At 46.5% G+C, this 21,757-nt stretch overlaps 1 protein-coding gene across 1 annotated transcript in view; it reads right to left on the bottom strand.

Annotated features, from left to right (window-relative positions):
* Positions 1-21,757, bottom strand: part of ADAMTS16 (ADAM metallopeptidase with thrombospondin type 1 motif, 16) — a 195,796-nt gene that overhangs the window by 28,463 nt on the left and 145,576 nt on the right. Inside the window, exons 20-21 of the mRNA XM_010857145.1 lie at positions 19,951-20,077; positions 19,577-19,689 (exon numbers count right to left, since the gene is read on the bottom strand). Coding sequence (XP_010855447.1) covers positions 19,577-19,689; positions 19,951-20,077 — 240 coding nt within the window. The remainder of the gene's footprint in view (positions 1-19,576; positions 19,690-19,950; positions 20,078-21,757) is intronic.

The raw sequence follows: 21,757 nt of genomic DNA, 5'->3' as shown, positions 1-21,757 counted from the left end.
TTTATATTTAAAAGCTTTCTCATATGCTCAATATTCTTACAACAGGTTGAGGCAGAGAGAAGCCCCACATGTAAAGACTTCATTCTCTAACTCGGCTGGTTTAAATGACTCAAATTGGGATAGCAGCCAAGCAGTGTAGCATTTATGATAATTTATTCCAAAATATCATATGCAGAACATGGAAACGATGTCTGGGCAGTTTAGACAGTACGATGATGTCTTTCTTTAACTGCCCGTATGATGTAAGGTCTACATTTGCACAAGTAGCCATGAGAGAATTGCCTTAGTGTCCACAGACATAGGATGGAAATCAGTGGAAAATTTGCTTCTTTGAACTAAATAAAGGGCCTCCAGAGGAACAGCAAGAAAAGGCATCAAAAAGTGCTGAGGTCAGTATGGCTCCCTGTGCCTCAAACAGGCGTGGAGTGACATCGGACAGGCTGTGCAGGTTTTCATTGTCCTAGAGAAACCAATAAATTTTCCAAGTCCTGAACAATCTATAGCCAGATGATCTGGGCTAATGAATCCAATGCCCAAATCCCTCTAGTCTACCGGGTTCCGATAGTACTAGTGATAATGGGGTGGTGGTTTAGTCGCTAAGCTGTGTCCGACTCTTTGCGATCCCATGGACTGCTGCCCGCCAGGCTCCTCTGGTTGTGGGATTCTCCTGGCAAGAATACTGGAGTGGGTTGCCATTTCCTCCTCCAGGGGATCTTTCCCGCCCAGGGGATCTTCCCCGCCCAGGGGTTGAACCCGAGTCTACAATAGCTAGCATTCAATGAGGAGCTTTAGCTATGTTAACTCTTTCTCACAACAAATTTATATTACAGGTGTGCTTATCATGCCCATTTCAGAGAGGAGAAATTGAGGTTCAGAAATACTAGCTTATGTGTTGAGGATATGTGGGGGCACATGGTAGAGCCAGGATTCCAGAGTTGTGACTGACACCCGCGATTCCCAGGCCATCTGGAAGGATGTCACAAACACAGGTGACATTGTGGTTAGCTACCCATTCTGGAGAAGAAGAGAAGTGAAAGTCACTCAGTCGTGTCCGACTCTTTGAGACCCCATGGACTATACAGTCCATGGAATTCTCCAGGCCAGACTAATGGAGTGGGTAGCCTTTCCCTTTGCTGGGGGAATCTTCCCAACCCAGGGATCGAACCCAGGTCTCCCACATTGCAGGCAGATTCTTTACTATCTGAGCCACCAGGAAGGCCCACCCATTCTGGAGAAACCCTTCACAAATGTCTTTGCTGCAATCAGGATAGTAACATTGTCTTACGCGGTGTGCCTGCTCAGTCACTCAGTGGTGTCTGACTTTTCGCAAACCCATGGACTATAGCCTGCCAGGGTCCCTGTCCATGGCAGTCTCCAGGCAAGAATACGGGAGTGGGCTGCCACGCCCTTCACCACGGAAGGAACTAACCTCTTCTGTCTCCTGCCCTGGCAGGCAGGTTCTATTATCGATCAATAGACCGGATTTTGAGTTAATGACTTTGATGACCAGAGGTAGGCCAACGAGCGATTTGATGAGTTATGAACACTCTTTGAAAACTTGATAAAAAGGCACATTTCCCTGAAATCTGTTTTGGTTAATTAAAAAAATCATAGTGGAGATTTTGGGAAAGACAGTGCAAGTGAGGTAGCATAGAGATTCCTTTTATCCAAAGCAAATAAATGGCTGAGAAGTTGTGAACATATGAAAAGAATCAAAATAGAGGGATTACTCACGTTACACATCATCCATGTTTGCTCCATAAAGCACTTGGGAAAAGTACACCCCAGGAACAAGGCCAGGCGGAAGGAGCCCAGCTCCATTTGGGGAGGTAAAGGACTTGGATGCAGATTCCTTGGTCAGAAATGAGCTGAGAAAAAGGAACTTTGTATGGAACCTAGGTGAAGATTGCAGACAACCTTCTTTCCATCAAATGCACGTGCAGAAGAGATACACAGCATTCAGAAAACAAAACAAAAAAAGGAAAATGAAGTATTCTCAAAGAAGATGTGCTCATCAAAAACAATTTTACAAACTCGAGTTACACTGTCAGGGAGCTTGGAAGCAAGCAAGAGGTCAGATGACAGAAGGATGTGAAAGGCAGCTAGGAGAGAAGCAACAGAAGGAAGCTCCCAGACGGGTAAGGAATTTGGCTTCCCAGGTGGCACAGTTGGTAAAGATACACCTGCCAATGCAGGAGATTCGATAGATGTGGGTTCAGTCCCTGGCTCAGGAAGATCCCACAGGGTAGGAAATGCAACTCACCCCAGTGTTCTGGCCTGGTAAATTCCATGAACAGAGGAACCTGGTGGGTTACAGTCAATGGGGTTGTAAAGAGTCGGACATGACTGAGCATGCACTTTTTTAAAAGGAAATTCATGATTTAATTATCCTAATTGAAAACTCTCTTAAGACACACTCCTGCTGACCAGGAAAACATTTAAACTTCTAAACTCAAGAATGAGAAAGCTATTGTATAAGAAAAGACTGGTGAGGCCACGTTGTTCAGTGTTCAGTTGCTAAATCGTGTCCGAGTCTTTGTGTCCCCATGGACAGTGGCACGTCAGGCTCCCTGTCATCCATTATCTCTGAGTTTGCTCCAGCTCATCTCCATTGAGTTGGTGATGCCATCCAACCATTTCATCCTTCGTCATCCCCTTCTCCTCCTGCCTTCAATCTTTCCCAGCATCAGGGTTTCTTCCAATGAGTTGCCACTGGATCCATTTAAACAGACAGTTTCACTTAAACAACTGTGGTCACAATTGTAACACAGAATTAACATTCTATAATTATTGAAGTGATAGAGGCGCATGATATAAAAAAATAACACTAAAGCCAAATGGAAATGAGAAACCTGCAAGCAATTATAACAAAGATTAAAGCCTGAACTGAAGTGTGAATAGCAGAGAATGAAAGAAGTAGAAATGTTCTAATCATCTTATTTTTCCAAATAGGGTTTAATTATATAGATTTATATAATTATATATATATAGAATTATATAAATATATATATATAATATATATACAGTATATATATATATAGCTTTGTGAAGTTGATAAATCAAAAAAGAACAGCCTAAGTATATGATTTTAAACAGTACAGGCATCTAACGTAGACTGAGAAATATACTGTATGTTTCCTAAATAAAAAGAGGGGTGAAAAGGCAATAAGTCAAAAATTAGAAAAGTAACTTCCCTTGTGGCTCAGCTGGTAAAGAATCCGCCCACAATGCAGGACACCTGGGTTCTATCCCTGGGTTGGGAAGATCTCCTGGAGAAGGGAAAGGCCACCCACTCCAGTATTCTGGTCTGGAGAATTCCATGGACTGTATAGTCCAAGGGCTCACAAAGAGTCGGACATGGCTGAGAGACTTTCACTTTCAACAGTAGAGAAACATTAAATAAAAATAGGAAGCAAACAGATGAAATAATTACAAGACTTTATCTATCAGAAGTAGCACACAAATGAAATCACAGATTAATGTTATGAAATGCACGAAAATCACAAAGAAATCTGTACAATTAAAGCATACACAGCGATGGCTGGAGTGAATGATGGGAGTGCAGGGATCACAAGAGGAGAGCAGGGAGCCCAGGCCTCATTAATCTCAGGCTGGAGAGTGAGATGTGTTTTTCTTTCCTTCACAAATTTAACATCACAAGTGTTCACTTGCTTGGATGATGAAAATGCATCCTAGTTCCAGCGTCCTCCAGCGACTTGGGGCTGACACTTGGATATACCCTCAGAGCTTCAGTCGACACTCATAGACTGTGGTCCCTTGGTCCCTGCGAGCTTCCGTCTTTTGCCTGTAAAGCCCACAGACCTGTGTGTGTAGAGAGGGCCAATATTCTTGATCCAAGGGATAGTCACCGAGACACTCTGGCTATAAATCCTAAGGTGACCATGTCCTCCGGGCTTCCTTGGAGGTGGGGTGGGGATAGGAAGTCAGCTCTGCCATGTGCTGAGTGCAGAACCTCACAAACTTCATAAAACGGATTCGTCAGCTTCTTTTCTTAAACCTCTCCATGTCTGCCACAAAACTGCTATGTCAGGAAGAAAAGGCACTGGCCAAAATTCAGTATCTCCTGAGAGAACAGAAACAAGTGGAGTTTCCAAAAGACAAACAAATAGAAATGCAATGGATGGCTTTTATTAAGTGAAGAACCAGCGCTTACTTGTAAAAATGTGGATTCAGACCAATAGGGATCAATAAAAAAGAAAGAACATATTTTAGTATTATTCAGAAAGCATACGCCATTGAAACTAAAGTGGGGGTGGAGGTGAACGATGGGTATAAACAGTGGAAGAGGAAGTCAGCGCTATCACTGTTAGTTTGTTAATATAATGTTAACATATGTTTACTACCGAAAAATTAAAAAATATAAAATTTTAGTGTCAGGGTACCAAGTCACTATTTCATTGTAGGAAAGAATAACTAAGTAAAATATAATGGCATAAAATTATGAAATATTCAGGAAAATAAAATATATTTACTTATGGAAATAAATCTATGAACTATTCTTGAAGAACCCAATGACTAAATGGAATGATGAAGGAAAAAAACCTTGGTAGCTTCTATATTTTCAAGATTTCAATTATCAATTAATTAGGTCTAAAGGAACCTAGTAATGGAAAATAACCTCAGTTGAAATGTCAAAAGAATTCTTTTATATTCCTTAGCTTGACAACATGAATTCACCTGGAGGAAAGGATTCAAGAAGAAACAGGAAAGTTTTAAGAAAGACAACTGGTTTGTGAAACGCTACAGGCATCACACAGTGAGATTCTGGCCCAGGAGGATAAACCACTGAAACGGCGGCCAGCACTAGAGCCGGTCAAGCAGTTACAGCCGCAGATACACGTCGTCCCAGGTCACTGGTGTGAGACATGGGGGTGAGAGTCGGACTATAAAGAAAGCTGAGCGCCGAAGAATTGATGCTTTCACTTTCATCCTATTCAGAGGGAGTAGAATCTGTGGGTCATTCCAGTCCTGAATATTCCTCAGAAGGACTGATGCTGAAGCTTCAATGTTTGGGCCACCTGATGCAAAGAACTGACTCATTGGAAAAGACCCTGATGCTGAGAAAGATTGAGGGAAGGAGGAGAAGGGGATGACAGAGGACCAGATGTTTGTATGGCATCACTGACTTGATGGACGTGAGTTTGAGCCAGCTCCGGGAGTTGGTGATGGACAGGGAAGCATGGCGTGCTGCAGTCCATGGGGTCACAAAAAAGAGTTGGACGTGACTGAGCGACTGGACTGAACTGAAAGTACAAAAAACTTTCTCTGCTGTATGAATAAGATTTTACTGAAAACACAAACTTCACTGCATATTAATTTAAAAATATCATGTGACCGTTATAAGAAATGTGTCTGACAAGGTCCTACAACAAATTTTCCCAAATGATTATCTAGAGAGCAAGGGTTACATGCTGATCAACCAAACAGTTCATCATCCCAAACTAGGACACTCTGGAGGGTAAAAGAGCACCGTTACTTATAGCAGGACAGCAGGAGCTGGGTAACTGGACGAATTGGAACTGCTCTGCGCAAACTGGAACCTGCGGGACTTCTAATTTCTGTGTCACACACACACACACACACACACACACACACACACACACATACACACACACACACAGAAAACCAGTGAAGACAAGGAGTTGTACATACAGTTTCACACTGACTCATGTACAACAGCTGTCTGGTTGGCTCAAGTGCTTCCTTGATCATTTTCTTGGGTACACTCTCCAAAGCCCATCTGCCTTAGTTCTGCACATCTAAACCCCAGGGTTGGTAACAGTATCCAGATAATAACTGAGGCTATTCTGGGGATTGATGGCTTAATCCCTCATTTCATTGAGCACTAGACTCTTGCCAGGTAGTATGATTTTATCATTATCATCATCACCATCATTGGGGAGATCTAGGTTTGGTGGGGCCTGAAGCTTATATAATTGAGGTCAACTCCTGTAAGGACAGTAACATCAACACTGGGAAATCAGATGGGATCGAGAGGAGCCTTCCAGCCTCAGCTCTGGGGGCCCCACACAACCCCCCAACCACTAACATTCCCTCAGTGACACTGCGCCTGGGTTCCTTGGGCATTTCTACTCCTCTTTGGAAAGTGATGTAGCAGTGAACACCACTGGTTATAAGCATTTAGAAGAGGCATTTTCTACCATGATTCAACTCTTACAAGTCACACAGTTGGGGGAGAGGGCAGAGTGACCAGCTGCTCTGGTTGGTCTGGAACTGAGAGGGCTCCCCAGACAAGGGACTTTTGAAGTCAGGATCATCTAGGTCATTTGGGCTGTGCTGATCACTGTAGGAATAACTTACTTTCTTTTCTTCTCAATACAGAACTGATTTAACAATGTGAAGTGAAGTTGCTCAGTCGTGTCTGACCCTTTGTGACCCCATGGACTGTAGCCTACCAGGCTCCTCCATATATGGGATTTTCCAGGCAAGAATACTGGAGTGGGTTGCCATTTCCTTCTCCAGGGGATCTTCCTGACCCAGGGATTGAACCCAGGTCTCCCGCAATGCAGGCAGACACTTTACCATCTGAGCCACCTGGTAACCACAGGCATGTGTAAAAATTTCCAATAATTTTCCTCCATATTTCCATTGCCTTGCTTCAACTTACCACCGCTAATAGCACAGCACTGTGCCGATTTCGTTATCTCACGGCTGTTTAGCTGTCAATCTAACGACAGCAAACAGATGCCTGTAGTGAGACGTGGTGGATCAAGTCCGCGTGTTCACCCCTGTTGCCTCCCCCGCTGCTAGTGAAGGCCAGGAAGGAGGTTTCCCCTGCAGAGGCTGATGTGGGAGAACCCGGGGGTTGTTAGAATGGGAGGCTCTGAGACCCCCCGCCCCGGGGCCCATCTCTGCTGTGCTGGGCACAGGAGCTGGCCTGCTCCCGATACACATGCATCTGATAACGGGACCCACCGGAGAAATAGATGATTCCAGGGGAAACTCTGGCAAGGGACAGAGCTGCTGAAGAACGCTGTCTCAGCCCGGAGATTGTCTAATGAGCATCTTGATGGCGGAACAGAGGATTGCGAGGCATCAGAGGGAGATGCCAGCACAAGATGGAAAGAGAAACCCCCACCACACGACTGTTAGAGGAGAGCAATACAGAGGGCGTAGGACCTGTGGGTAAGGGGGTGTGGTGCAGGGGCAGAGGGAGGGAGACGGAGGCAGGACATGAAGAGAGAGAAAAAGAAAAATAACAGAAGGGCAGCAATATATAATGTTTTCTTTTTTTTAGAATTTTCAAAGAGAAAAAAAAGAAGCAGAATGTCTTAATACAGAGAGAAGAATCAAAAACAAAAAAAAAAAGAAAAAAAAAAGTGTGTGTCAGGTACTTAACAACAGGCTAAACGGTCTACAGCAGAAAACTTCAAAGGTGAACCTTAAACATCTCCTAGAACAAAAAAAGAAAGAGACGGCATTTGAAAAGAAAACGAACACGTTATAATCCAAGCCTAATGCATCCAGAGTTCAGAAGGCAAGAATGTGCAGAATGAAGGGGGAGGTGATTAAACCCATTTTTCCCCCTAAACCCACAGGGCCCATGTAGGCTCAACAAACAAATGAAGATACGACAACATGAAAGCAGATGAGAAAGTTGGGGATAAACAAAAGAACCCTGCGATTTTACAAAAGGAGAGGTAAACATTAAAAAAAAATACCCCGTTTCCAAGTAAATGACTGAGAATCCAAATAGTAGCAGACTTCTCAGCAGGCGCAGGGGACGGAAGAGGTGATGTCATGCCCATAAAAGTCCAAGTGAGCGTGGCCTCCACCCCTGAACCCTCCTTTCAAACTCTGTCATCCCTGAAGCCTCAGAAAGTTCAACCCCCCCGAACGCTTTCTCAGACAGGAGAAAGAGGCTGTTTCCTAAATACGGTGTCAGCCAGCGGAGACAGACAATGGCCTGGCAATCAAGAAGCAGTGGGATCCACATGGCAGAGAAAGAAGGGGTGTTCAGGACGACGGGCTGGAACAGAGGCGGTGGCACTGGTTCCCCCAGTGCCCAGGCCCCAGGACGAGGTCCCCAGGGAGAAGAGACTCTCTGGCACGTTTAACCAAGCGAGAAGCATGGGACAGACCTGGGACACCCTCACCTCCTATAAACCCTGTCCACACTTGCTCACTGAGGTCTGCCCGACACCCTGACCCTTCTGCTCCCATGGTGCCAATCTCCTCTGCCTTGCTCTATTTTTCCCTTTATATCCATGGTTCTTATCACCTTCTAAACATGCCATTGTTTCAAAACTACACTATGTTTATTATTGACTGTCTCTTCCCCACTAAGCTTCTCAAGACTTGGACCTTTATCCCATTGATAAATGCTGAGTGCCCGGCACAGAGTAGACACTCAACATGTATTGGTTAAATGAGTTCACGAACGTGAATTTTTTTAAGGGTTTATGTTAAAAAAAAAAATTCATGCAATCATTAGCTTTTAGAAAATACAATTTTATATACAAAAGGATACAGAATCAGGATGTTCTGCTTAACAGAGAATAATAAATAACAATGTCAACAATGAATACCAATGGGATATAACCTTACCGGAAGGATGGAGGTAAAGGAATTTGGTGTGAAGAGAGAGCTTAGTGATGTGAGAGTCACACAAAATGATGCTGAAGAGCTGCAGGCTCCCCTGTGGCGGATCAAAGGGTGGTCTCCAAGCCCTCACAGAGGAAAATGATGACTACACCCAGTATTGAGAAATACTGGAACAGACCCCAGAAGAGAGAACCAAGGTAAGGGAGTTGTTCCTCCTGGTCAGTGGGGCTGCGTGCGTGGGACAGGGAGTGTGGCCTCTCAGAGTAAGCCTTTAAAAAGCAATTAAAACAATGCATGTAAGAAGCAAAGACCAAGGTTTAGTGCAAATGCAGAGTTTTGAGGATTTAAGTGAATTCTTCTCTTCAGTCTTTTTTATTGTTAGATGTCATAAATGCATGAAAACAATTAAGAATCCCAGTAGTTGGAATTCTGTTTGACGTAGGGATAAAAGAAGGCTGCTATCACATGGCGGCTGGAGGCAGGAGGGGGACACTTGTGTGTTTTCCTGTGTTGTGTGGGATCCAGACAAATCTAAACATTCTAGGAGACTGCAGTCTTTATGACAATTACATTCCTGGTGACCACAGTCAAAGTGTATTAAGAATTTGTCCTCTTCTAGGTCTTTGGCCCTGAACTAACACGGAACCTGTTAGTTCTAACACGGAAACCAAGCTGAACGCAGAATCTTTCATTCTGCCATGTGGTGCTATTTCATCCTGCAACACCATTTCTTTGTTGAAATGAGGTCCTGTCTGGAAAGGGGTATTTTAATTGAAAATGTAGTTTACCTAAACAAATATATATGAGGATCTCTTTGGCTCTGGGAATACTGTTTAAAAATTATGCATGTCTTTAAAATGCAATGAATCATAAGTAATATTTATCAGAAACTATAAATAAAATAGGGACTGCTGAAGCAGGAACACTGTCAAAATAAGATGAAAAATAATCTAAGATTCAATGATGATATTCATACTTGTCATAATATCTTATAGCCACATGCTAAAATTAATTTAAAGTTACACTCCTTTTTTTCTGAGACTTTAATGTTATAAAGTCACCACAGTTGGTGAATATGCTTGGCAAAATCATGTGGCTTGTAGATGACTTTGGAATGACAAGACATCAAAAGTCCATCAAAACTAAGAAAAGTCTAATGTGAACAGCAAAATGAATGATTAAACTCCTGTATCTGATTCTGGTCAATTAGTTCGGCTGCCCACTTAGGCGACAGCTCTTTCAGGGTTACATGAGTTCACTATACTCATTTGCTCAATTTTCCTAGTCCTAGGAGTTTGCTGATTGTTTTCTTTTTAATTTAGTGAAAGTATTTTTAAGGTGGCGGGGGGTGACGTGGGGTGGGGTGAGGAAGGCAGGCAAAAAGGAGGATTATAATGGAGGGGGAAAAAAGAATTTTTCTTCCAAAATAACTCAGGTAGCTTTTCAGGGAGCAGAGAAGTGCCATGTCACACTTTGCTGCTGCTGCTGCTAAGTCGCTTCAGTCGTGTCTGACTCTGTGCAACCCCATAGACGGCAGCCCACCAGGCTCCCCCGTCCCTGGGATTCTCCAGGCAAGAACACTGTAGTGGGTTGCCATTTCCTTCTCCACTTTACCATGTGGTATCATCTTGTAAGTTTGGTCTGAAACCTTAAAGAACCATATGGGGCCTCTATGAGTCAGAAGCCCACCCTCTGCAGAGGTTGCTATGGAGACAGATGTGAAGCTGAGATCCCGCCAGCCTAGAGTGCAGACTTTCTAAGGGGATGGAGGGGTGCAGCCCTCAGAAGGGTTACAGGGAGATGCCACCTTTGCCTTCTTCCACTCCCTCCCCTGCCCTCCCCCTTGACCTGCTCAGTTTGGACTTGGCTCATCCTTAGGGAAGAAATAAAGGCCACATCCCCTCCTGCCCTTCCCAGGTTCATGCTGACTTCTGAATCTGGAATAGCAGGGTAGGTTGCATGTTACCTCTGAAGAGAAGGTTCAGGGATTTGTCTGATGCTACGGCCTTGGATTTGTCATACATTAAAACAAAATAAGGAGACAGACTTCCTAAGGGCTTCCCAGGTGGTGCTAGATGTAAAGAACCTGCCTGCCAATGCAGGAGACTCAAGAGAAGCAGATTTGATCCCTGGGTGGGGAAGATCCCCTGGAGGAGGGCATGGCAGCCCACTCCAGTATTCTTGCCTGGAGAATTCCATAGGCAGAGGAGCCTGGCGGGCTATAGTCCATGGGGTTGCAAAGAGTTTGGACACGACTGAGTAACTAATGCTTTCACCTTCTTGGATTTTTTTTTCTTTTATCCTAATTCTTGTTGAGCTAACTCTGACCACCACACCTGTACCCATGACCTGTGTGATTAGGCTCTCTGTAGGACCAGTGCCCACCTGACTCACATGGCTGTCCAGGGCACTGCCCATCTCACCTTCTCCTTCCCGTCAAGGCAGCAGCCTGCTTTCCTGACGCCCAGGTGGTGTAATGGAGCAGGACCCTGCGGGCCCCTCCCAGGACAGATGCCCCACTCCCTCTACCTGACTCTTGCTTACAGGAAAACCTTAGCCCAAGAGTAAATGTCATCAGAGAAGTGACAAAAATCCTGAAGCAAAGAAAGACCAAAAAAGACAAAATCATATTGATAATAGTTTAACCATTAAACGAAGTCAAGGACCTTTAGTTCCTCCTCAGGGCAGGATTATATTTTGGATCATATACTTTGAGCTGCTGTGTAGATGCCAAAATCCCCACCCAGTGGAAGGAGTTACCTACATGATGATCAGACTGTAGCCATGACATCAGCTGCTCTATCTTGCACGATCCCAAGAACTGGGAACCAACCACCCCAGGAACTGAAGACTAACTGTACTTAAAACAACCAAGATGACACTGATCAGGTCACAGGTGACAAGCTTCCAAGGTGACTGTCAAGAGCCGACTGTATGTGCAGCATGAAGCCCCCTTCCTCCTGTGCATCCCCGAAATGCGCCCTTTAAAGCTCTTCCCTGTGACTGGCAGTGGGGCATTAGCCTTTGGACATGAGTCCACCTTCTTCCCAGGTCGCCAGCCTCCTGAATAAAGCAAACTTTCCTTTGTACCAACACTTGTCTCTGGAATATTGGCTTTCAAGCAGCGAGCAGCCAGACCTGAGGTCAGTAACAGAAACGCTTAGCTTTTTTTTTTCCCCCACTGGAAAAACAAAAGCAATGTGGCAGGAGCTTTCTCAGCTTCCAGCCCCCACTTGCCTGGGCGTGTCCCTGCTCCTGCCGACGCCCCACCCTCACAGCTGCTCTGTGTCCCTCCCTGGTCATTCCCGAAGCCGCGCGGGCTCAGCGCACCAGCTCTCCCACGAGGCGGGAAGCAGCCGCCCCTTGGCTTCGTGGCCATTTCCAGGTGCAGCTCCTTCTGTCCTTTACGGCGAGATTCACCAGGGACAGGCCCGTCCTCACCTGCTCTGCTCTCTTGCCTCTCTGGAAATCCCACGTCTTTGCTCACCACCTGCCCCCACCGGACATGCTCACGAGGTGCTGATGATCCAAACCTTCCTAAACTTTACCAGCACTCGGGGTGCAGGAGGCAAGGACCCTGCCTCCCAGGCGGTGCATGCTTGGACCCCCCCACTTCCCACAGGTGTCTTTTGTCCGCCTCCTCACCCTCCTCGGAGAATGCACCCAGAGAACTCGAGCAGCACTGTATGAACGATCTGTAAGGGGCTCCACTCCAGTGTGAGCGCTGTCACAGCACACTTAGCTTTGTCTATAAATCCCTTTTTTCGGAGAGCTTCATAATAATTGTGTGTGGGCAACCTGAAGATGTTTTTAAAGTTACACTAATTTATGTGGCTGTCTGTGTTATTTATCTATATCAAAAAGCAGTGGTGTGAAAAAAGGAGAGAAGGTAGGATTTCCTACAGTAGAGGCCATACTACTACTACTACTAAGTCACTTCAGTCGTGTCCGACTCTATGCGACCCCGTAGACAGCAGCCCACCAGGCTCCCCCGTCCCTGGGATTCTCCAGGCAAGAATGCTGGAGTGGGTTACCATTTCCTTCTCCAATGCATGAAAGTGAAAAGTGAAAATGAAGTCGCTCAGTCGTGTCCAACCCTCAGCGACCCCATGGACTGCAGCCTTCCAGGCTCCTCCGTCCATGGGATTTTCCAGGCAAGAGTATTGGAGTGGGTGCCATTGCCTTCTCCAGTAGAGGTCATAAAAGAGTAGAAAGAGAATTGCACACATTCATTAGAGAAGAGAACAGGCGTGAAGCGATCAGATGCATGGATGATGGAAGACTCGAATCCTAAACCCTGACCTAGATTTACTAATAATACACGAGCAGCCACATCTCATGCAGACAAGCTAAGCTTGTAGGTAAAAGATACGCTTGATTTGATAAATTCAAAATCCAACAGAAAATTATCCAAGGTGAAGAGAAACCTAATAACAGAGCTATTTAAAAATACAGAGAATGAAGAAACGTAAGGCAGGCCAAAAACAAGTAAAGGTAGCCTAGTGCCATAATGTCAATGAAAAAAAAAAATAGATCATCCACTAAAGTCATATTAGGAATATTGGGAAAAAGCAGTATTAGGAATAAGCATGGCTATTGTTCAATATAAAGAACAATTCATGCCAAAACTAGACCCCTACCTAACAACATAAAGTAGAATTTTAATGCTAACTATAAAGCAAAATTAACAGCAGAAACAGAAAAATGAACAATCCTAATGTGAAATTTTAAAGTGTTTCTCTCAGAAACAGACATACTAGAAGGAACATATTTGGATAAAGAAGAAGCCTGATCTGTCATATAAATAACCCTAATACAACACAAAACACACATTCCTTCATTCCCACAGAAAATATTTGTAAAAACTCCCATGCCTAAGGCAGAACGGAAATCTTGGAAATGCTAAAAATTACATACTTTTTAACTCTTTCTTTGATCTCAATGTAGAAACATCTGAAATAACAAAAAATTCACCCCGAAGCCTCAATAAATTTAGAAATGCAAAACCACAATCACTGTAAGTAATTCACGGATCAGACAGTGAAACAATGGTGTCTAACCTTACTTAAAAAACAACATACTGAATTCTCCTCTCAGAAAGATGTGACTCTGAGTGAAGCTTCAGTTTTCAACAAATATTTCCAGAAGACCTGACTAGGACACTTGCAGTGAATATACACGTGTACCTATAGAGTTTTAGTAAAGTCTATTCTATTAATATCAATAACCTCAGATATGCAGATGACACCACCCTTGTGGCAGAAAGTGAAGACGAACTAAAAAGCCTCTTGATGAAGGTGAAAGAGGAGACTGAAAAAGTTGGCTTAAAGCTCAACATTCAGAAAACTAAGATCATGGCATCTGGTCCCATCACTTCATGGCAAATAGATGGGGAAACAGTGGAAACAGTGTCAGACTTTATTTTTTGGGGGGCTCCAAAATCACTGCAGATGGTGACTGCAGCCATGAAATTAAAAGATGCTTACTCCTTGGAAGGAAAGTTATGACCAACCTAGATAGCATATTCAAAAGCAGAGACATTTGTCAACAAAGGTCCATCTGGTCAAGACTGTGGTTTTTCCAGTAGTCATGTATGGATGTGAGAGTTGGACTGTGAAGAAAGCTGAGCGCCGAAGAATTCATGCTTTTGAACTGTGGTGTTGGACAAGACTCTTAAGAATCCCTTGGACTGCAAGGAGATCCAACCAGTCCATCCTAAAGGAGATCAGTCCTGGGTGTTCACTGGAAGGACTGATGTTGAAGCTGAAACTCCAATACTTTGGCCACCTCCTGTGAAGAGTTGACTCATTGGAAAAGACCCTGATGCTGGGAGGGATTGGGGGCAGGAGGAGAAGGGGACGACAGAAGATGAGATGGCTGGATGGCACCACCGACTTGATGGACATGAGTTTGGGTGGACTCCGGGAGTTGGTGATGGACAGGGAGGCCTGGTGTGCTGCAGTCCATGGGGTCGAAAAGAGTTGGACATGACTGAGCGACTGAACTGATTCTATTTATCTATAGATCTACCTACCTATGTTGAGAAAGATTGAGGGCAGGAGGAGAAGGGAGTGACACAGAATGAGATGGTTGGATGGCATCACTGAATCGACGGACATGAGTTTGAGCAAGCTCTGGGAGAGTGAAGGACAGGGAAGCCTGGCGTGCTTCAGTCCATGGGGTCACAAAGAGTCGGACGTGACTCACCATCTCAACAACAGCCTGCCTGTCTTTCTAATTGCCACCTATCTATCTACCTTTCCATCTATCATCCGGGTATTCCATTTATCTATTCGTAGGCTTCATTTTCATTTTTATTCCAACATATTTGAAGCATATGCTCTCATGTGTATTATTAGGACACTTGGTGAATTTTAGTTCATCATATTGAGGTCTCAGGACCAGAATAATAAAACTATTATGATCATTACAGGTACTATTTAACCTTTGTAAGTAAGTTCCCTGAAATATAAAAGTATTTCCAAAGTGCCTTTCTGCCTTTGCTCATATGGATAGATATACAAAACAACAAAATACTCACACACATATACTGACACACAAACATGCACCAAAACAAAACAAGTAAGGCAAGACAAATAAGGAGGCCCCCCCAAAAAACACCCAAAGTATTTTACGCAACTACATAAGGCAGATTTCTGGTGTGAAATGATGACTCCAAATCTAAATAGTTAGCTCACTTCTATAGCTCCACTTCTGCAATGATTTTTCCATTTTAATATTTCAGTGACCGAGGAAACAAGTCAAGTCAGCCTTGATTAGGACCAGTCTGTCCATATTTGTAACTTGGTTTTCATTATGGATGCGCTGTAACAAACGTCACTATGATGGTTTTCATTACGGATGCATTGTGACAAACACCTTTATGAGCCTGAATGTACTCTAACTTCCTTGTTTTGGTTCAGCCACATCTTTCTTGGGGGAGATACAGTAAGACACCCCCGTTTACACTGAGACTGTCACATCTAGGTGATGACGCAGTCACCTAGTCAAGTCTTGATGCTCAGCCCCTGCACTGGCAACTTCACACTTCACACCGAATGGTTCTCCAAAGACTGTCAAGTACAGAGATGACCTAACGTTTTTGGTTTCTCTGGTTAAAAGGAGACAGCTAGATGCCTTTTCAGTGGGGGCACAGCGGCGGGAGGACAAGGTTTCTCAAGAAGAGGAAGGGCCCCTCAGGAGGCGGCGTCTGTGGGCATGAACCCTATGTAGCACCAGGTTCCCTGACAGTCAGCTCAGTCCCAGAAGAACAGCAGCGGGAAGTGCAGCACCTGGGGGACTTGGGCTCTGCAAAGCTCCCCGACCTGTGGCTTCACGCGTCCACAAGGGTTCTGAAGTTCAGCAAAGCTGATGCTCATCCCGTAAGTGGAAAGAAAACAGGAGAGGATAACTGTACCAAGTCTCCTATATCCTTCATCGCCACTGTCATGTCACCAGAGAAATCCATGATCTGAAAAGAGACAGCTAGAAAGGACAGGCTTGTGGACACAATGAGGGAAGGACAGGGTGGGATGACTTGAGAGCACCATGGAAACACAGACACCACCAAACGTAAAGTGGGTAGCCATGGGAATTTGCTGTGCGATGCAGGGAGCTCAAAGCCGGTGCTCCATGACCACCTAGAGGAGAGGGATGGCGTGGGAGACAGGAAGGCGGTTCAAGAGGGAGGAGACATGCCTCTGCCAGTGACTGATTCGTGTTGCTGTGTGGCAGGAACCAATACAATATTGTAAAACAATCATCGCCCAATTAAAGATAAATAAATGTATATAACAAACAAAGAAACAGTAAGTAACATTAAAAACAAAATAAATGAGGTTGTGCTCAACTCGAGGGGGACGTGTAATTGATTTACTAAAAGAAGAAACACTCCAGTACGATTCCCAAAGATTCCAGAATTAATGGTGTTGAGACAGAAGTTGGGCTGCTAGGTGAGAGGACTGGCTCTGTCCTTTGTGGAACCCGGTGCCAGGTGCGAGACCACGAGGGATTTCAAGTTGGCGGCATCGGAGAATTAAACCAAGTGGGGAGGGTTTCCAGCACAGGGCCCTGAGCCATGGGCAGGGAACACGCCCAGGAGGCTGGTCCTGCAGCTAGTTTATTCCCAGTCACTCGAATAATTAAATGAACTGACATACTTCCTTACCATCCTGGGAGTTAAACCCCTTCACATATATGGACCGCCTCCATGACCAGGGTCCTCTTCATCCCTGGGTAACCTGCACACTACCGGGTGTGAATATTTTCAAGGCTTAAACCTAGGCTGCTGTTGCTCAGTTTCGCAGTCGTGTTCGATTCTTTGCGACTCCATGGACTGCAGCATGCCAGGTGCCTTCACTATCTCCCAGAGTGTGTTCAAACTCATGCCCTTTGAGTCAGTGATGCCATCTAACCATCTTGTCCTCTGTCGCTCCCTTCTCCTGCCGTCAGTCTTTCTCAGCATCAGGGACTTTTCCAATGTGTTGGCTCTTCGCATCAGGTGGCCAAAATATTGGAGCTTCAGCTTCAGTATCCGTCCTTCCAATGAATATTCAGGATTGATTTCTTTTAGGATGGACTGGTTGGATCTCCTTTCGGTTCAAGGGACTCTGAAGAGTCTCCTCCAGCACCACAGTTGGAAAGCATCAATTCTTCCTGTGCTCAGCCTTCTTTATTGCAGGACAAGTGTTACTGCCCCCTCTCCTGTTCCTGGCAGTATTGCGGTAAGAAGATCATTAGTTCTTCATAATCACTAGAACATGACGTTCCCCTGCTCATCTCCTCCCTCATTTCTACCAAATGGACGCAGTCACCCTCGTCTGGATCTCGGCTGTAAAAGAAACAGTTCTGCTGATGGGTTTGTAGGAGTCAGCAAAATGTAGACAGGAACAAGAGGACCATCCAAAGACCAAGCGGGAGGAAAGCAGAGAAGGGCTCCGTTTGTACCGGGAGGAAGCATCGAATGACAAGACGCTTTATCTACACCCTTCCTCTGCATCCCTAGAAGAATCCTGCAGAAAGAGGCGAAGCATCCATTAACCATCTGGAAAGTATTTCCTCTAGTTCTATCTTCAGCCGGTTGACCAGGAAGGCGTGCAGTGAACGCTTGTGCTTGGAAAACGAGAGCGATAAGAGGAACAACAGGAAGAGCCGCTCCATTTAGATAAACTGAGAAATCGAAACGAAATAAGTATCCGTGTGATTTATGGCTCATGTATCAAAAGCAAGCCATAAAAATGCCTGATCCTCGCTCAAATGAGCCGGGGGAGTGCCGCGCGTTGCTGTCCGCGCGGGCGGGCAGAGCCTCCTTCCAGGCGCGCGGAGGCGGCGGCGCGGGGGGCCTCGCTTGGTCACCAAGGCGCGGCGCGAAGTCCCGTGCTCCACGACCGGGCCGGGGTGCCCCCGCTGGCCCCCGCCTCGCAGACATTTGAGATCACCTTCCTCCAGGCTGGGAGGCTCCCGGACTCCCGGCTATCTGCCCGCGGAGATTTACGACCTGGGTTCGGACCCGGGGCCCTTGTGTGCCCCAGACGCCGGTGCGCACGTGTGGATGGAGACCGATAGGGGGCGCAGGGTGGGGGGCGGGGGAGTGGGGAGCCGCAGGGCTGTTTTTTTTGGATCACGTCCGTTATAAAGAAGACTAGCTGTGATTAAGATGTTTTAAATCGCCCCCCGCCCCCCGCCCCCGGGTCCTTCGGGGAGCCTCCCTCATGAGGAGCAGGAAACAGCACATTGCTCCCCGCTCCATCCTCTGTGCCCCGCTGTGAACCAAAGACGGTGGGAGGCTGAGCATGCAGCCGTGCCCTGTGGCCGCGGAGGCTTTGTGGGGCCCGGAGAAGCGGGTGGACCCTCCGCTTGAGAGGGTCATGGATGGACGCCTCGCAGGAGGCAGTCTAGTAGGAAAGACATAGGCTCTCCCAGGCGTCTCCCAGTGGGTGTGCCGCTCACTTAATCAGGAAGGAGAAACTGGCAGTATTCTGGGCAAGAAAGGTATCTTACATTTCAGAGGACAACAGAACAGCTTTAAAATTAAGATCTATTCTCCCAGTGCAGTTGGGTAATATGACAGTGCACAGGGACGGGTGCATGTAACGTAGTTCCTTCTTCTGTTTGTCATTGACCATCAGTAAATAACTAATGCGAACTTGTTTCTTCTTTCCGGGCAAAAAAGCAAAGAGCCAAGATTTAGTGAGTGTCTTAGCACATGTCCTGGACTGAGTGAGAGCTTTTACATGGATTCCCTCAACACTTCCTTGACCTACACTGCCCTGATAAGTACAAGGTGAAGGTACTAATATAATATAACATAATGTAATATAATATAATATATATAACATTAAGAATATAATATGTCCTTGTGCTCAGTTGTGTTTGACTCTTTGCCACCCCATGGACTATAGCCCGGCCAGGCTCCTCTGTGCATGGGATTCTCCAGGCAAGAATACTGGAAGGAAAGTATTCGTTTCCTCCTCCAGAGGATCTTCCTGATCCAGGGTTTGAATCTGTGTCTCTTGTGTCTCCTGCCCTGGCAGGTGGATTCTTTACCACTCTGCCACCTGGGAAGCCCCCAAAGACCCTGCTTTCTGTTTTTGAGGCCAAGTTCAGCAAAGCCAGCTACTGTGGGTCTTTAAAATCAAGACGCATGAGGCCACATGTGACATGGTGAGTGCCTTGGCTGTCAGAAGGGCCTAGTGAGCTTCCCTTTTGTAAACACGTTACTCGGATGCTTTTGACAACGTCTCTGTGATGATGAAGCCTGGGAGATGCAGACAGACGGTGGGCGAGCCTGGGGGGTGACAGCTGGGGGAGGCAGGGCAGGACCTCGGCTGCCCCCCCCCGGGCTCCTGCCCGCACCTGAATCAGGGGACCGGGGCTTTCTTGAGGAGCGTGTCAGGGCGGCGGTGCTGGGGACGGGTGACCAAGATGGCCAAGGCTTGCTGCCACATTTGCACAGGGTCCACCCTCCCCGGACAGCCGGGACAGGCCTCACCACGGGCTTTCCTAACACATTTCACTCGGTAAGGACAGGAGACACTGGGGCAGGGCACGGAGGCTTGGTGGGAAAAAGTTCCCCTGCCCATGGCCCGCTGCCCCTCCCGCAGCCTGAGCCGATAAAAGCCAGAAAAAGCGCCGTCCACTCTGAGACCTTCCGCGCCCCTGCCCAGATGGGCCAGGCCTGCCCCCACCCCGAGCACACTTTCTGTGGCTCATCTGTTCAGGCAGCTCTTGCTCCTCTCACTTCTGCCATCACAGATCACGTGGCCTCGGTTGGCACTTCTAGTCCCTAGGCTCAGGAGCCCCGAGGATTGGGCCTTATAGCTGCAAACCCCTGACACTCGTTCAGAGGGACGTGGCAGTTCTTACCTGGGGGGACAGGCAGACACCTTGCAGGGCACGACCCCTGTGACCGGCCGGGCGTCGGGGCTGCAGAAGGAGGCGTTCACTGGGACACGCAGGTCTCTGTAGCAGGCTGCTCTCGCGGTCGTCTGCCCTGTGAGAGAGAGGGATGCACGGTGAAGACCACAGACACGACCCGTGGTAAAAGCAGGTGAAGAGCTAATGCCGTCTCCGGAAACTCTGTTCCTGCATGTTAGCCTGTTTTTGCATGAATGACATTTGGCTGACTATGATATTCCACTTCTCTGATCTGTCTTGATGACTTTTTTTAGTGGAATTCATCAGTTCTAAGATGCCTTGTATCTTCCCCCTACATTAAAAAAATATATATATTTATTTTTATTTTTGGCTGCATGCAGGCTGTTCATTGTGGCGTGTGGCCTCCAGAGTGTGTGGCTCAGAGGTTGCCTTGTACTGGCTTAGTTGCCCTGAGACATGTAGGATCTTAGTTCCCAGACCAGGAATTGAACCCCTGTTCCCTGCATTGGAAGGCAGATTCTTAACCACTGGACCACAAGTACCCCACCCTGCCTACATTTTAACGTCTTTAAGTGTGTGCCTCGTTATTGGTGCCAACTTATATTTGGTGAAACTATCTGCCCCCCCATCCGGTCTTAGCCCCGACATCCCCAGGCTGGCCTCCCGGGCTCATGGAGCTGGCTGTCTAAGAGATACACAATCCATCAAATGCATTCAGAACAGGCTTCCTGAAGCCCCTTCTCTGGGGTCTGTAGTCTCTGTGTAGTCAAAGGATCAGTCTTGTGAGCCCCTGATTCCCACTCCCATGCCTTGCTCTGAGTCTACTGTTTAACTGATACCACCTATATTTATTTCCTTTACACACACATACACGCTCACGCTGCTCCCAGATTAAAAGCCTGCTCTTCTCTTGTTAAACTGGAGACCTCCTGGCCTTGTCCTCCAGCCTTACACACAGACACACACACACTCACACACACTCACACACTCTCACACATGCTCATACTGCTCCCAGATTAAAAGCCCGCTCTTCTCTCGTTAAAGTGGAGACCTCCAGGCCTTGTCCTCCAGCCCTGCTGCCTCCCTCTTGTACCAACATCTCCCCTGGTCCTCTGACCCCCAGAGCCCACCCACAGCTGTGTCTGTACGTGGAACTTGGTCCTCATCCACTGTCCCCGACACACCTGGTGGAAGTCCTCTCATCCCTCTATGGCAGGCCCACACCCTGTCCTCTGACACAGCACCTTCCCCTGCTCAGGGTTCTCAGACTCGAGTGTACATCTGAATCCTCTCGTTAGCTTAAACACACTCCCGGCCACTTCCAAAGCCTTGAATCCTGCAGGCCTGGGATGGGTCCTGAGAATGTAAGTTTCTAACACGTGCTCAGATGTCCAGGAGCTGCTGCCCCGCGGACCACACTTTGAAAACTGCTGCTCTAGGAAATATCAGAAGCTGCCACTTTAATGTCTCCTGTTACACAGGTGTGACAGAGTAAAAGATGAATACTTGGTCTCTTTCCCTGATTCTTGGAACAGCTCCTAGAACCTTTGGAGTCTCCTTTGTGAGCTACTGAGCAGACTGGTTGGTGGGGGGAAGCCCTGCACAGCTTATGGATGGAGCTGGTCCCAGAAAGACCAAGGCGTGATGCGAGGGTTTGCAGCCCAACCCTGGACCTCTGGGGAGGAGACGGGCTGGAGATTTAGTTTAATTACCAATGGCCAAAGACTTAATAATCCTGCCTGTGTAATAAAATCTCTATAGAAACCTGTAAATAATGGGGTTCAGAAAGCTTCCA

Source organism: Bison bison, unplaced genomic scaffold, assembly GCF_000754665.1.
Source record: "Bison bison bison isolate TAMUID 2011002044 unplaced genomic scaffold, Bison_UMD1.0 scf7180017864377, whole genome shotgun sequence".
In the NCBI taxonomy this organism is placed as follows: Eukaryota; Metazoa; Chordata; class Mammalia; order Artiodactyla; family Bovidae; genus Bison; species Bison bison.
This window is presented reverse-complemented; position numbering and strand designations above follow the sequence as displayed.